The following is a 17750-nucleotide window of genomic DNA, read 5'->3' on the forward strand; positions in this document are numbered from 1 at the left end:
ATAGAGAAAAGGGATTTTGAGGTTACAACCACAGTGGCTTAACTCATGGTTTTATTTTACTATTTGGAGCTGGGTTCTCACCCTGTGGCTCTAGCTGGTCTAGAACTCAGAGATCTACCCGCCTCTCTGCCTTCTGAGAGCTAGGATTATGGGTATGTACCATACCTGGCTTGTGTTTATTTTTTTTAGCCCCTAAAATGTTTAATTGTTAAGTATAAATCACCAGTCCCTAAATTTTAGGTATCAGTTGTAGGTTTTATACCATGGGGGCAGGTGAAGGGTTTAGCCCAGCAGCAGTGGTTACATGGCACATACAAATCCTTGTGACAGCAGATACAAAAATAAATCGATGGGAAGAGGAAGAAATGGTAGCGCGCACACATAACCTCTAGCACTCAAGAAGCTGAGGCAAGGGGATTACTGTGAATTCAAGGCTATCCTGGGTAACAAATGGGAAACTCTACCTACTTCAGCACCCTAATGAAGGTGGATGCACCTCTGGGTTCTACCACAACGCAGCATTCCCCAGCAGAGCTGCAGCTGTGCCGTGGGGCCCTCAACACACCTGCCCCAATTAACAAGAGGGATCAGGCACACAAATGTGCATTGCCAATGGAGGCGCCAAAGGGCAGCTCCATGACGTCCATCTATGCAGTCCAGCTTGGGCACCAACTTACTACCAGAGACAAGCCAAGAAAAGCCTTATCTATAAAAGTCCCTCACTAGACATAATTAATTTCACACCTTTTTGAGCAAAAAGAGAGTGGTGCTAAGGCTTAAACACGGCCCACTGCTTGGGCTAGGTATACCCTTTAGCACTGAGCCGCTTGGTTTTTGTTTTTGTTTTTGAGACAGGGTTTCTCTGTGTAGCCCTGGATGTCCCGGACTCCCTTTGTAGACCAGGCTGACCTCAAACTCACATTGATCCGCCTGCCTCTGCCTCCTGAGTGCTGGGATTAAAGGCGTGCGCCACCATTGCCCGTTAGCTTGGCACTTCTTAAACAACAAAGGAGAAGGAAATAAACTGTGTCTTCCTAGGAGCATTTACAAAGCAGTCAAAGCTGCTATCCTCTGGAGAACATTCTCCTCAGGGTTCCTAAGACCAGAGGCAGGAGATAGGGGGCCTAAGGACAGTTAGGCTCCTTGGTGTAGACAAAGGGACATTGCATTCCACATCGGCCCTCAACCAACTGTGCTTCCAATATGAGTTGAACACCGACAGTGAGGGATGTAGACTGAAGGGACATCTACAAACGTCTGAGATCAAACTAGAAGGATAAAGTTTAAAAGACTCACAGAACACGAACCCTCCTTCATGTAACTGAAAGGACTGCCAAGATTTCTCAGTTACTGAGACAGAGTATCATGGCCTTGAACTGAACCTCCTGCCTCCATTTCCCAAATATTGGTATCAAGACAATTTTATAATAAACCTCCTTTTGAGAAGTTATGACCAAAACTTCTCTCTAACTAGGCCAGAGCATACTGTTTTCTAATACCTAACTGCTGTGACTAGCCCACAAGCCATCAGAGAACAGAAAGGCTGTCAGCCCAACAGTCCCAACTTAAAGCATCTGCTTAGTGAGATGGGAAGTTCAGAGCTTGGCCAGTACACAGCCTGTACTGTGTAGGCTCAAATGCAGTAAGCCTGGTCTTATGTTACACACTCATAGTCAGGGCTGGGCTGTAGCGCTAATTCCCTAGATTCCATTCCTAGAGCCATATAGAGTCACAAAGAAAGGGAAAATGAAATTGAGTAAGACTGATGGAATTTGGCTTCCAGAAAATCTGTGCATTTGTAGGTGCATCATTTAAACTCTTACGTGGAGTCAGATTCAGCATTGCACTGGAGAAAGAATCCTACGCTTTTTTGGTGTGGTCTGTCTGGATAAAAGCGTGGCATCACCATAATCTTCCATGGCAGATTTCGCACAAAACACGGAGGGCTAAGGACCGACTCACTCAGTCTGCTGAAGCGCTCGACAGTGAACTGAAAGGTTGCCTCGGAGCGCCAACTGGTGTCTGCAAGAAAACATGCCATCAATCACAGAGCCAAGGCATTAACCAGAAGTGTATCACACTACAATAAACTGCTCTTCAAGATCAATCCAGTCCAACTGCTTAAGCCTCTGGGGAAATGATAGTCTCATTTCCAATTTATAAAAAGGCTAGTAAGGACAGTTTCTGCATGGCTGGCCTCCTAACAGAGAGGCTCACTCACACTGCCTTCCCCCCAAGAGCCAAGAGTTTAGAGGGATGAACATGTACTTCAGTGTTCACCTCCAAACCTGGGCATCAAGTGAGGGGCTGGACTTGGGAAGAAAAAGAAGGGTTTGTATTTCCGTACTTAAGTGGGACTTAGGGAAGATGAGCCTTAGACTGGCTGGGGAGAGGGGGAGGAAGGCAGCTCAAGAGACCAGCCACTGTGCGAGGAGCACAGCGCATGCCTGACAGTCAGTACAGTCCCTCAGCTTCAGCTTCTGTGAAAGTGATAAGCTGGATCCCTTATTTGTTTATAAAGAATTTAAAGTTCTTTCCAATATGAATATGAAGTAGCACAGGAATGAAGCTTTCTCCCTACACTGCCTCTGCTCAGAGGTTCAGTGTCTTAACCAAAAATGCATCATCTTTTAACAAGGACATCATTTACCCATCACTGGCAAGGGGCCACAGGCCAGTAAGCTGACTCAGTCCCAGTAATGTCTTACTGTTTGTTTCTCAAGCTACAGCAAGGGAGTTGTCCTCCACAGCCACTTTGTCACAGTTGCTATTGACAAGCACTAGTAAAGCATGACTAAAGTAACAGAAAACCACGGGGCTGCAGAAGTGTCTGGAAGAACCGTTTCTGTGCTTGCCTTGCTGCAGAGAAGGAATAGCTCCGTGACTGGTAGGGACCGAGGGCCACCTCTAAGAGGCCTGAAGGCTCCCCAACCCCGACAGAATCAGGTGCTGACACCCCTGACTGGGTCATGAGGAGCATGTATATTAGCACTCTGCCCCCCTTAAGTCCCCAGATTGCTGAAGGCCATCACAACAGAGTCCCACAACCCCATCTCCAAACTGCACACAAAAGGAGTTTGTGGGATTACCTGCTTCTAGATATACTAAAGTTGCTAGAAGTTTGCAACTACCTGGGTCTGTTCTTAAGAAAACATGTCCATCAGTCCTCACAAGAGGGTTTTCTTTACCAAAGTCACAGTCAGAGAGTTCCCTCAGCCCTCTTTTGTAACTATGGGCGTCCCAGCTCCCTCAGTCAGGGCAGGAGCACCAAAGTAGGAACAGCAACTCTGGGAAGCTGCAGCAGGGTGCTAATGATTGACCTAAGTCTGTTGAGTGGGGTATTCATACACCTGTTTGAAGGGAGAACTCTGTCCATGAGTATGTCTAAAAGGACTTAGCAGAAAAGGTTTAACCACATGCTTTAATGGACATACAAATCGCACCTAAGTATCATTAATTTCTACTTTACAAATTAAGAAAAATGAGGCATAAAGGCATGAAGCATGTCACAAAGTGACAGTGAGTCTTCAATAATGTTCGCTTTCTGTGGAGGCACCAAGGACAGTGATGGTGCACTCTACACGATACAGAGACCAATAAAGCTAGCCTGTCTCTCCAATTCAGATTTATCAGATACATTTTATACTCACAAAAATTGAAGCATACTATAAATTATTTTGTTCTTTCATGCCACATCAGTCAGATCCCAAATTATTCTTTTTTTTTTTTTCCTTTTTTTTCGAGACAGGGTCTCTCTGTGTTAGCCTTGGCTGTCCTGGACTCCCTTTGCAGACCAGGCTGGCCTCGAACTCACAGCGATCGCCTGCCTCTGCCTCCCGAGTGCTGGGATTAAAGGCGTGCGCCACCACGCCCGGCTCCAAATTATTCTTTAAAATATTTAAATATTAAGAAAAAAAAAAACCACTGGCGAAATTTACATTAACGCCTAATTCTTTCAAAGGGAACTTGGCACGGTCTATGGTTCCTACTTCTTCTGTCTGCTTTGTTCCACGCCACACCGGCTTTCTGTGTTATACTGAAGGCACATTCTTAGAACAGGCTAAGGAAGTTGAAACTTCTTATGAATAACTTGGGGGCTAGGATACAATCCATTTGTAGCGCCTATAGTTGACATAAGTTGCTGTTCACACCAGTAGGACATATAAGAATTTGTAACTGCCAAATGAAAGGCCTAAAAGAAACCTGAACCCTTTTTGACACTAAAAGCAGGGAATTATATGAGACTGACTGACCTAAAAATGGTCTTTGCCCAAGAACTAAAAGCAGTTGTACATGGGAACCAACATACTTTAAAAAAAAAAAAAAAGCTGTGAGTTTAAGTATTTCATTTGTTTTCTGCTTTTTGTTTTTAAATGCACAAGGAATCAACATGAAGGACACAGAACCCTATATGCTCATATCATTCAAATGGAGACAGCCCAACATACCTGCTTCTTTTTCTAAATTGCACACTAGACTTCCATTCAGCCAGACCCCTTGATAATGGACAGGCATCAATCCTGCCACAGAAACTGGAGCAGAAGCTGTACTGCCCGCCCCAAAGCACCACGCTCACTATCTTATCTGCCCAGAGCAATGCCAACGGGCTGGCCTGGGATTCCATTTTGTAGAGAAAACAGATGAAGGTAGGACATTGCAGACCTCTAAAGGGACAGTTTTCTCTAGCTCTTGAGGGATGTTTTCTCAACCCTTCTTACACACTCGTCATTCTAATACAAATCAGTTCATCTGAAGAAATGAGTAGCTCCCAGGTGCTACACTTTAACTTAGCTCTCTATCCAGATCCTCACAACCCATGTGTTTGCTCTAAAACTTCTCTTAGTCATCTAAGGAAAAACCATGCCTGAGGAAAGAAGAGTCAGCATAAGAAAGCAGCTCTGAGACTTGCCCATTCCATTAGTCTGTTAACAAGATCTTTACAATGTTCTTTGTCAACTACGTTCTCCGTTAATGTCTGCACTGCCAAGCTATTCTCGTTCTTACACAAGAGATGGCTCTTACTAAGAAAGACCCTCCAGTAAAGTCACTAAGCATTTGCTTACAAATTGGCCTAAATCCGGTGGGTTTTTTTTTTTAATCATATGTCCTAATTTGATGTGTTTTTAAAAAGATTTAGTAAGTAAAGGGGTTCAAAGCCAGAGTCTGGGGAGTCCTTGAGGAAACCCCTTGTAGAAGGCAATTTGGGCATGGACAGCTGAGGCATATATAATGCAGAGCTCCTCAACCTTTCCATGGTTCTGGCACTGGCCACATGACACATACAACCTCCATCAGTGTTTCACAATCACGTGACCTTAAGATCTGCTCCAGAAGCAGAGCCCCACCCTCCTGTGCCTTGACGTGCAGTCAACAGGCTTAGGGGCCGAGCCATCACTTAAGACAATTCCAACTCAAAACCAAGAGGACTGCTCTGCTTCTTCCATCTGAGATCCCAACCTGGGGCACTGGTACTTTCAGCTCTTACAATGCAGCATGAGTATCAGCACTAAGAACCCAGTACTATTTGCCCCAAAGTAAGAGAATGCTCGCTCATAACCTCTTAACATGGTTCTCAACCTAGGCCGCCCAGGCCCCCAGGAGACTTTGGCAATGTCTGGAGACATCTGGTTGTCTGTTGTGAATGCAGGTAGGAAGTGGGTAGGGTTAAGAGGGAAACACTGGCCTCTTCTAATACACACAATAACCCACTGTCTCAAAGCTGCATCTCTGTCTCCCAGACACTCCTAATAAGAGAGAAATTGCTTAAAACAAACTGCACTAGGAGACCTGATAGGGTGGGCTTGGCTGCTGCTCTACATACAACTCAAACTGGCCCCAAATGCACATCTGGCACCTCTGCCTGGCCACCTTCCCAAATGTACTCTCTGAAACGTTCCTGGCATCTCTGGTGTCCAAAGTGAAACCAAACACCCAATAACCAATGAGTCCACACCCACACCGATGCCCTTCATCTACAGTGGAAAGCGCACTCCACGGGGAACAAAGCAGCGGGGTGTAGCCCACGCCTCTTTACCTTCCTCAGAAATTGCCTCAGCCAGCTGCCAGGGGTAAACCGCACTGTGAGAGAACTCTCAACTGCGGCTGCAGTTTCGCATGGAGGCTGAACTTTTGGCAGGAGGTCTGAACAGCAGTCCTTCTGGTGGTGCAGCCCGTGCCTGATGGTTTCTTTCAACTGCCCCGTTACTCCCCTGGGAAGGACACAACCCTCATGAGGATTGATGGACATGCTTGTACAGAACATGGTTTCATATTACACTGCAAGATTCCAGGGGCTGCATGAAATTACTGGCTGCTCCCTTCTCAGGACTTTGACTTGCAAATGTTTACATCTCTTAAGATGATATATTATAAAGAAGATTTCTCAAAAGAAAAGTGATTCCCTGACACAAAATGCCCATGCATATACATATGCATATGCTTTTCCACATGGAAGCTACAGAGAAGAGTGAGTGGAGGAAGTATAGGGCCCAACGCTTGGCTCTCGCTTCATACCTAACAGGAGTTGAGAGATGTTCTCAATCTGTAGTGGGCTAATAAGACACTAAAGTGGGAATGCAGTGGAAACTAAATCCCAATGCCTGGAAGTATTTTGCTGCAAACAAGTGGGAAAAGAAAATCTACCTAGCACCCTGGTGCTAACAGTGGCTGGAGACCCGTGGGTATGAGCAGACACCCACTCACTACAAACCTCTGGATTTGAACCCCCTTGCCTAGACTCAGGAGAGAAGCAACTTACCTTGAAATTCAAATCAAAAGTAGGATCCTAAATGGCCCGCAGATATAACCTCCTTAAAAACTAACTACTCTGAGGACTACAAAGTACTCCAGGAAACATTCGGATGGCCTGTGTTTCTGACAGCACTCCTCGGCTATGAGCAAGTGAGCGGTACTTACCATCCTCCATGTCCTCCTCGGCATTGCTGTGCCCATCGCTCAGGGCTACATTCCCATTGATGACAGGGTTCTGAGTGATTCTTGGTGGGTCATCTGTATCTCCAGCTTTAAGGAAAAATAAGAAATTTGTGAGTTGATCTTCATAATTGGACTAGAGGAGTAAGAATATAGTTGCCCTTTTGATAAATTTGTAAGTCAGTAAATTCTAACTGTACCATGACTCTTATATTTACCAATATAAGTTTTCAAAGCTTAACAGCAGATGAATACTAGCCATTATACATGATAATTGCTCCATCTGTAATTAATTAAAAAAACTATTCTGTATATATAAGATGCTTCTGTATATCATTTCTTATTTACTCTTATTCTGCAAAGGCTAATGGACTTATATTTAAGAGCCTTCGTTTTGTAGTGAGTTTCCTAATAATTAAGTTAATCCTCCAGGGTAGGGCTACAGATCTTTAGGAGAGCTCTTGCCCAGCATGCACAAAAAATTCCTAGGTCCCACACTTAGCACCGAGAAAGCAATAAAACTTAACCCAGGAATGAAAAGATGGCTCAGACGTTACGAGCATTCACTGCTTCTGCAGAGGACCAGAGTTCAGTCCCCAAAACCAACATGGCAGCTCACAAGGGCCTGTAACTCTTAGTAAGCAGGAATATAAGATCCTCACCTGAACTTTGATGGTACCTATACTCACAGTGCGTGCGCGCGCGCACACACGCACACACCCCTCCCTACTTTTGAATTAAAAACCTTACCTCTTCAGACTATTTTCTTAAGTTCACTAAAAATCTGAAAACAAAATTAAGTAGGAAAACTATGGGTTGCTTTTGGGTTTGTGATCATCATGCCTCCTAAATGCTGGGACTGCTACAACTGCAGCCACCACATCTGGCTAATCCTGGGATTAACTCTGCCCATTGTATACCATGCCAAAACACTGAATGAAGCAGCAGCTCAATTCCAGAATTGCTGCCCCATCTTGTCCATGAGGCTTTGGGTTTTCCCTGCCACTCCAAATATCCAGCAGGAAATGGGCCTTACTACCAGCAGGGGGCATCCTTTTCTGAATAACAAGGTAGCTGTATGCTGGACCTTCAATTCATAGTCCAAAGTCTTACTGTCACTGGGAGACATGGTAGTTCAGGACCATGGACAGAGACAAGTTGGTTTCCTCCTATTTGGCTCTCAAACTGCAACCTTCTGGTCTGAGCTCGAAAACTCTCCAGGGGCTTAATGTGGTGGCGCACGCCTTTAATCCCAGCACTTGGGAGGCAAAGGCAGGCAGGTTGCTGTGAGTTTGAGGCCAGCCTGGTCTACAAATGAGACAGCCAAGGCTACACAGGGAAACCCTGTCTTTTGGGGGGGGGGGCGGGGAAGGAAAAGAAAAAAACAAAAAAAGAAAACTCTCCAACAACTCCTGTGTAATTAAATGATGCTTTCCCATGTCTGTATCTCAAAACTCTCAAGATAATAAGTAGGCATTCCCACCCACATTTGGACAGACAATTTTAAGGTCACTTCCAATCTCCACAAGTTAAAAAGGCTTCTTTTAAGGAAAAATAAAAGGGGGGGGTTCTAATACACATTTGTATTAGAAAAGCTGTTTCTAGCACTGGAGAGATGGCTCAGAGGTTAAGGGCACTGACTGCTCCTCCAGGGGCCCTGAGTTCAATTCTCAGCAACCACACAGTGGTTCACGACCATCTATAATGGGATCTGATGTCAGCTGCAGGCGGAGCACTGTATAATAAATAAATAAATATTTTAAAAAATAAAATAAAAGGCTGTTTCTAAAAAAACAAACACTTTTTAAAACTGGCCCTTTAATCTCTAAGAACCACAATCCCTTGGATAGGGTTGGTCTTGAGGGATGTGAAATGCTGGAGTTATAGTAAAGAAGGCCCTGGCTAGCCTCAGACTCAGTCATCCCTGCCTTGGCCTTTAAATGCCAGCTGACAAAGCAATGAGAGGAGGTTTTGAATGACGGAAGCTGTGCAAGAGGCAGGAGATGGTGAGACTTTTTTTAAAGTGACTTAACTAGTCCAAGCTTCCTAAATAAATAAGGAACAGAAGGGCTAAAAGACAAAATAAGAACTGGGTACTTCAGAACTTCTTTGACCTATACCTATTTCCCTCAAATGGCATCACATCACCCTTTAAGGCTTTATGAGGTAAAACCTGACCGAGGCCTCTAAATTATGGGGCATGCATTAACTCTGCCTGTATTTAAAAGGGTCACAGTGTTACTTCTCCACACCTACTGTACCCATGCAAACCTCTCTGTAACTAAGGAGGAAGGCTTTGGCCAGTGCAACAACTCAGCCCTGGCTGAGAACCTAACCTGGGTTCCATCTCTGAAACACAGCGGAAGGAGGGGGGAACCAACCTTCAAAGCTGTCCTCTGAGCTCCACACATACATACTCAACAGCACATGTACATCTGCATGTGTGCGCTGCCGCAAGCCAATACGCTTAACACACATACACTAAAAATGTAAATTGGGCATAGTGGCACATGCCTTTCTCTCAGCAGAGGCAGGTGGTTCTGTTTGAAGTCAACCAGGGAGTCAGTGAGACCCTGTGTCATAAACATAGCCTAGTGGTGGTGGTGCACACCTTTAATCCCAGAACTCGGGAGGCAGAGGCAGGAAGATCTGAGTTTACAGAGCCTGGTCTACAGAGAAAGTTCTAGGACAGCCAACGCTGCAGAGAAGCCCTATCTTGAAAACTCAATCAAAATAAATATCACATATCTATATCTGGGAGAGTTGTGTGCTGAAATAAGACCATATCATTCACTTCCTTGACAAACTCAAGTGTGTGAGAAGCTATTCGTGTTGACCTTATACATCTGGATCCTCATGGGAGGTTAAGTGACAGTGGCCAGTCTGCTGCACACACCTGTTTGGAGGTGTCATATCCTAAGGGAATTTTCTTCAATTACATTTAGCAGTATGCCTGATTCTATCACAAATGCTTTTAAACATGATTTGTGTCAAAATACCAACCTGACAAACCACTCTCAAAACATTCTTCTAAATACAAGCACCCAAAAACATTATATAAACTCATTAGTAACTGTGAAGACCAAGGTTTACCTTTATTAGTTCCACTGAAATCCAAATAAGATACAAGTAAATTTAGACTGCAGCTAAAAGAGAATTTTAGGTTTGTTGTTCTTGCTAGGATTAAAGGCTGTCTGTCTGTTTAAATAAGATGTGCTAGATAAGAGTACTTTTCACCTTTAATCCCAGTACTCAGGAGGCAGAGGCAAGTGAAGCTCTGAGTTTGAGGCCAGCCTGGTCTACAGAGTGAGCTCCAGGACAGCCAACGCTGTACATAGAGAAACACTGTGGGGAGGGGGAAAAAAAAGTGCTTTTCCAATAAATGTTCTACTGATTATAAAAATCAAGTTCAATACACCAGCTATGGCTCCACAGGACACATCTGATCCGTTGTGTCTAATGATACATTGTATCTAAGTAAGTGAAAAAATTCCCAACTCTCAGCAATAGTTAACTGCAATGTTATGACTGAAGAGAGCCTGGTGTCAACAGCTTTTGTTCCATCACTAAAAAAAAGGCTGAGCTACAGATGACAGATCTAAGTAATGGGCAGAACAAGTAAAACCCTGCAGCTAAAGTATTCTCCAAAGCAGTAGCCCAACTCACACCCAAATTAACCCATCACACAGGTTCAGAAAGTTGTGAAGGCTGGTGGTAATAAAATGTCAGACGGTGCACTCTTTTTATCCCAGCACTTGGGAAGCAGAGGCAGGTGGGTTGCTGTGAGTTCGAGGCCAGCCTGGTCTACAAGGCGAGTTCTGGACAGCCAAGGCTACATAGAGAGACTCTGTCTTGAAAAACCAAAATAAATATAAAGTCAAAAGGTGACTTGGTCTGTCAGGTACTAAAAAATCGGCTACTAAACCGCCTAGGCAGCGCAAATCTATCTCCCAAAGGACAGATTACCTAGTGTGTAAAGCTCTTCAAGAGCATTTAAAAATTTAAATACAGTAATTCCTGGGCCAGAACACTATACCAGAAGACTAGTCCCTTTATTGTGGAAGGCACGCCAGAAGAACTGGTTTATAGTACATAAAAGTGTTTTTATTCCTGGATTTTCTGTCCTACTGATTGGGTGAGTAGTTGCTCACGGGAGCAACATGAAAAGGCCAGAGGCAGACAGTGGTTGTCTTCTCACTCCACACTTTCTATTTTTCGAGTCAGGAATTCTAACTGAATACCTCACCTGTTCTACTACACTCATTTGGGTTAATGAGCCTACAGGATCCACTTGTCTCAGCCCTCTGCTGACTTCTAGGCCTAAGCACTGGGGTTACAGGTGTTTGCGGCTTTATGTGGGCTCTAAACTCACGTCTTCATGCTTGCTCAACAAACAGTTTATCTGCTGAGCTCTCTCCCCAGGCCCTGGTTGGAATTTTATAAGTCATTTTATTCTAATTAGGCCAGAAATGAACCATAGTATTAATTTTCTGACACACAACCAACGCAAATGAGGAATCATCTGGTGTACAATGCCTAAAGCGGCTAGGAAAAAGGTCCCTGGGGCTGGCAGGGTAGCTCAGCAAAAAGAGTGCCAACCTAGCATGAGTGAGGTACTAGTACAATTCTGAGCGCTCCCTCCCCTCAATCTCCAAAAACCCCAACTTTCATATGCTCAGCATCTGCAGAAAATAAAGCAATCACCATTCTAAAGTATGTGTCACTCAGAAAGGGCTTATCAGTTTTCATCATTATGGGTATCAGGGTTTAATTTTGTCTGTTTATTAAAAGAACCATCACAACAGCTGCTTGGCTAGTTAAAGTCTAAAACTTCCTCCTCCTTAGTGAGGAGGCCTATGCTTCCATTTGTGATGTCATAACAGGACTACCATCTCACCAAAGAACGCTTACCAACCGCTATGGAAATTGATAGCACAAATTTAGCACCTCAGCCTCAATCCTGGGTAAGATAATAGAGCTCAAAGGAAGAACTTTGTGTTATCCTTAAAAGGCTAGAGCAGAAGATACATTCAACACCCCAAATAGTTACCAGAATCTGCTAACCAGAGTCTTGTGTCTATCACCACCACCATGTAGCAGCCTTGGCTGCAAGTTCAGCTCTCTCTCTCTGAAGCCTTAAGTATCTCTCCACTCTGACTCCACTCCAGACTCAGCTCGTCTAACACCCTAGTAACCACCCAGTATTACAAAGCACAGCACACAGAACACAAGGACCAATTCATGGGTCCCAGGCAGGTCACACAAGACAGAACTACACATCTTCATCCCCATGGTTCCTCCTCCCCAACCCACATTAACCGCAAGTCAGAATATTACATAATACAAAGGCTATCTGTAACAAAAGAGTTGGGTGGGGCACGGCTGAGTGTTAACGTCTTGCCTAGAGCATTCATGAGGTCCTATCTTCAATCTCCATAACCACAAAAGGGGGGAGAAGGAAGGTGGTGGGAGGGAGAGTTTGAATGATGGGGGGAGAGAAAATAAGGAAGGAAGGCGGACTGGAGAGGGAAGGAGGGAGAGGGAAGGGGACAGAGGGGGGGTAGATGGGTATAGATCTATTACTCTGCACATATATCTTAGACTGATACTACTTAGTCTTTTGAGGGGTGAGTGGGCTATGTCAGTACTGGTCTGGAAGTCGTGAATCACCTTCTTGCCCAAGCCTGCAGTTCCCAGCCATGTCTCATGGCTCTGTAGCCCAGCAAGTCTAGGGGCTGGAGAGGGAAGGTTCTGTCGTCCACAGCGGAGTGAATGCATAGAACCTCCAGGAGCTATACACCTCAACATTCTTTTTTTTAAAGCATCCAGCAAAATTCTTGTTTTTAGATCAAAAAATACATTCCAACAACTTCATCAGTTCAGATAAGGCAAACTGACCATATGACCAGTGAGAGGACATTTATGGGAACACTAGTGAAGCCACAAAAGCAGCCTTGAGTTTGGTAAGCAACAATAAATTAATTAAGGTCAATTTCCATATCTGGGAACTGATGGAGATTTTAATCTAGGAGAGGAGAACCAAGTGGAAAATAACAGGGAATTCCTTGTAGCAACTCTAACTTCTCTGTAAATCTAAATGACTCCAAAAATTTTAAATTATTAATCTGCAAGCCTAAGAAGCCAGGAAAGGGACTAATAGACTATTTTACCACTATACATCATATAGGGTGTATCTTAGGTCTCAAAAACTGAGGAAAAAAATTAAGGGTTAAAAGAGGATATATATAAATAATTATTGGTGTATGGGTGTTGTACAAGCCATGTTATGTCCATGTACAGTTCAGAGAACAATTCGAGTGAGTTGATTCTTTCCCATTGTGGGATCAAATGCAGGTCAGGCTGAGACATCTTGGTGGACCCCTGAAGCATTAAGGTTCCCACACCAAACAACAAGTACATTAGAAAGTGGCAGGTGCTGGGTTAGGGGGTGGGGGTGGCGGTGGCATGGAAATCCTTGAGTGTGTGAAGCCCTAAGTGAATGTGTGTTGTTGATGTGAGCTGGCCATGTCACTGACCACAGCCTCAGGCTCAAGGGGGGGAAATGGCAAATGCCCCCAACCCCACCCCAAGTAGCCCAGCTCAGAGGAATGACAAACTCTGGGTCCATGTGCGTAAGTTGATGTGTAAAGGAAATGCCCAAAATACCCACCCAATTTACAGCCGGAAGCCTGCTCCCCTACCAAGATTAGCTGTGTATCATAACCTGCCTCTGTGATTCAGCTGGGTATGTATGTAAGCATCCTGCCTATCTGTATATAATAATACACTGAGCTTCTGGGATGCTGTGACTTCTCCAGAGATCCCAGTCCATCTGACCTCAGCTTTTCTGTACCTGTGTCTTTCCCCCCTCCTTCCCTCACCACTCCATTCAGGTATGTCCTGGGCTATGTTGAACATGGAGGTGGGAGAGCTTACATCTGGGCTGGAGCAAGGGCAGTAAAGAAATATTCACAAACATTTCACTAATCAAGATCATGGTAATACAGCATGGATGGCTCTAGGAAGGATAAAACAGGAGAATAGAAAGTTTAAAAACAAAACTCCAACTGAGGGACTTAGGGATGTGACTTGGCAAGAGAACACGAACCTGCTGTGGGCAAGGTTAAACTTATTATAGACCAGGTACTTAAGTTCTCAGTAACAATCACAAGTCTTGATGCGCCTGCCTCTGCCTCCCTGAATGCTGGGCTAACAGGCATGCGCCACTGCATCTGGCTGTATATATGCTTTGCTACACTGTGAACTGGATTAGGGCTGGGGCTCACCTGGTAGAGTGCTTGGAAGTACACATGGTAGCCTAGGTTCCACACTGGAATCACAGAGCTCAGTGGTGGGTGGTGGCCAACACTGGTGAGTGAGGAGAGACAAAGGAGGGATCTCGGGCCAACCTGGACTATGAGAGTCTCAAAAAACAATGCAGAGACTGTGTACTCTTTCCCTGGTTTCCCCTACTGCAAACAAAAAAACTAGGTTCTGGACCTATCTGGACCAGAAATTCTGAGCATTTACTTTTACTCAAGTATAGATTTGTATCCTGTAGATTTATACCCACTATCAGAAAAAGCAGCCAAAAAAAAAAAAAAAGTCAATTCCAGCAGAAGGGTCCTTTAAAAATAATTTTATCTAAACGCTGAGGGGTGGCAGTACATGCCTTTAATCCCAGCCTTGCAGGGCAAAGGCTGGCAGATCTCTGTGAAGTCTCAGCCAGCCAGGTCTACAAAGCAAGTTCCAGGACAGCCAGAGCTGTTACACAGAGAAACCCTGTCTCAAAAACAACAACAACAACAAATCCCTCCCCCAGTCAGAGGCCAAAAAGGGACAGATTCCTTGCGGCTAGAATTACAGGCAGCTGGTTATAAGCTGGACAGAGTGGGAACTGGGAGACAAATTCAGGTCCTCTGAAGGAGCAGCGAAGGCTCTTAACTGCTAAGCAACTTCTCCATCCTATATGTTGTCCTTTTATAGCCATAACCTGACACCACTATCCCTGGCAACAATGAATCTCTTTAAATTTTAGGCTGGCCATGGTGGTACACACCTTTAACCCTGCATTTAGTGGGCAGAAGCAGGCCTATCTCTGAGAGTTTTGAGGGCAGCCTGGGTGGTCTACAGGACAGCCAGGGCCATATAGTGAGATCCTGTCTTCACGGAGGTAGAGTCTGGAGAGGGGTCCTCTGGTATTTCAATGTTGCATAAATGCTATATAATATGTAACAATGTTTCTTTTCATGGCCAGAGGGGGCAAAAGGGGACATTGTGTGACTATTCTTCTGCTGATCTGTGAGTTTTACAGATAAAGCTCCGAAGAGCATTTCTGTCCAGATCTACTATTTTTATTTTGAGATTTTGAAAGCTGACAGTTCTTAAAAGCTAGTATCATGGCCAGGCATGGAGGCACATAACTCTAATCCCAGCACTCAGGAAGGCAGAGGCAGGTTGATTTCTATGCGTTCAAAGCCAGAGGCCAGCCTGGCCAACAAAGCAAGTCAGGCAGAGCTCTTGTTACAGAGAAACCCTTTCTCACAAAGAAAGCAGTGAGGTGAGCAAGCCCTGGAGAGAACAATCTACAGCAGATGGATGGAGCAAGCCACAAAAGGAACAGGAACAAGGGCTATGCAAAATAAAGGGCAAGGTGGGGAGGAACCAAGACCTGCAAGACCAAAGTGAACCCCATCACATTCTAGCAGCTCTCTCCCCAGCACGTTTCCCAGTGGACCAAGAGGAAGCCACTTACACTAAAGCCCTGACAGAAGAGCCCACAGTAAAGAATGAAGTAGTCAGTACTCAGTAGTTGGCCCTCTCTCTCCTGGCCATCACAAGCAAGATAAAGCCCTTCCAAGATAAAAGTTCTACAAAAATCTAGATGAAAACTAACTAGCTTGCCCCCTTCCCAGGGAGGCCTCTATTTGATGTATATCCCAGTCAGCCTATTAATACTTCATCTCACTGGCAATAAGATTTTCTCAACTGACTTCCCAACGCTAGAGTGGTCTGATTTGAGTTTTTGCATTGGGTATGTAGCTCAGGCATCCATCCGGTAAAATTAGGAAACCCACTTCAGGGGCCAGTGCCCACACAAGTTTAAGGCAGTGGAGCCTGAAAGCTAGAAATAGGCTGCATTTTACAGAACAACAGCTCTATGGTCTAAAGGAACCCTGATTTAAATTAGTTACATGAAAATGAAGCCCCAGCCAGGCATGGTGTTGCACGTCTTTAATCCCAACACTTGGGAGGCAGAGGCAGGCGGATCTCTGGTTGAGTTCAAGGCCAGCCTAGTCTACAAACCAAGTCCAGGACAGCCAATGATACACAGAGAAATCCTGCATACACACACACAAATACAGAGTTGGTTGTTATGAAATGATGAGCACCCACAGTCTCTCCATATACAACTACATAGATCCTAGAGTGGTTTCCTTTGGGGATGATTTATTCAACATCAAAATCATATTCAAATATGCTTCTGATTACCAAGAGTGATCAGGCCACCAAGATGGCTCCGTGGGTAATACATTCAATGGAAAGAGAACTTGCTTGTGGAATTTGTCGTCTGACCTCCACATATATATACACACACACAGAAAATAGTAATAACTGATAAAGTGATCTATCACAGTTTTGCACTATGCTTGGCTCCCCTCTTTCCTGGCCCACCCTGACAAGGTAAGGTTTCTCTGTGTACCTTGGTTGTCCTGGACTCTTTTTGTAGACCAGGCTCGCCTCAAACTCACAGAGATCCATCTGCCTCTGCCTCCCTGACTGCTAGGATTACAGGTCTGCACCACCGCTGGATTTTTAACGTGGGCACTTGGGATGTGAACACAGATCCTCATGCTTTCCAGGACAAATAGTGACTGAGCCATCTCCCCACACCCTCAGCCCTAATTTCTATGTGATACTCCACACAAGGGGGAAAACATACATACACACACACACCACCACCACCAGAATGAGTGACTTCACATCCCTTGACCTACCCACTGATGTCCTGACTGTCCACCACATTGTGGTTAGTGAACTTCAGTGCAGTTTCCCCAAGGGTTCCAAAGCATTACATCCATTCAACATCCACATACTACTTCCTATTCATCTTAGATCCTTCCGATTTCCTGTCTGCTGGAGCCAACTTCCCAAACTTCTAGAGGTCAAAAGTATGAAGTGGATTTCCCTGGCTACAGTAAAGGTGTGGCTGGCCCATGTTCCACATGTGTCCCTGCCTTTTTCCAGCTTCCTGAAGCCACCTGAACTTGGAAATCTATAAAACTAGCAGGGCTGATTACATTCTTGAATCAGGTCAACGTTTCCTTTTGCATGCAAGGACCCTGGCAACTGCACTAAGCCCACTGAACAACGTAGTATGGTCCCAATGGGGGCCTTGAATCTAGTCACATCTGTAAAAACGTTGACAAGTTTACTGGCTCTGTGGATTAAAAAGAACATCTTTGTGCCTGGAGAGATGGCTCATAAGTTAAGAGCACTGAGATATCTTTGAGAGGAGGGAAACATTGCTTTGCTTACTATGAACTCTAAGCCCTAGTCAGAGAGTCGGAAATATCAAATGCCTTCCACCTCTGGTCACACTAGCCCTTCTTTTAGGCTCATCTGTGAAGCCTCCCCTGATCCGTCCCTTCCCAAGGAGGTCATCTCTTTCACTCCACAGGACACTGCACGCTCATGCCCACACAGTCCCTTCACAACACTGTGCCTGCCACCTATAAATATTTCCTCTAAACACCATACTTTCTATATTTATTTTGTTTGCTTGCTTGGTTTATTCTTCTTGTTACTTAATAGTGTCC

The 17750-nt window shown here is 44.7% G+C and overlaps 1 protein-coding gene across 4 annotated transcripts in view; it reads right to left on the bottom strand.

The window, feature by feature from the left end:
• The window catches only part of USP7 (ubiquitin specific peptidase 7), a 72358-nt gene that overhangs the window by 24547 nt on the left and 30061 nt on the right, over positions 1-17750 (bottom strand). For 2 of the 4 annotated variants that reach the window (XM_084763144.1, XM_084763143.1), the window contains exons 2-3: positions 6916-7020; positions 1824-2022 (exon numbers count right to left, since the gene is read on the bottom strand). In XM_084763144.1, coding sequence (XP_084619270.1) covers positions 1824-2022; positions 6916-7020 — 304 coding nt within the window. Of the gene's footprint in view, positions 1-1823; positions 2023-6034; positions 6210-6915; positions 7021-12600; positions 12687-17750 lie in introns of those variants that run through there. The other 2 variants (XM_084763145.1, XM_084763146.1) reach the window with 2 other exon arrangements.

Source organism: Acomys minous (assembly GCF_964271855.1).
Source record: "Acomys minous genome assembly, chromosome: 16".
Classification (NCBI taxonomy): Eukaryota; Metazoa; Chordata; class Mammalia; order Rodentia; family Muridae; genus Acomys; species Acomys minous.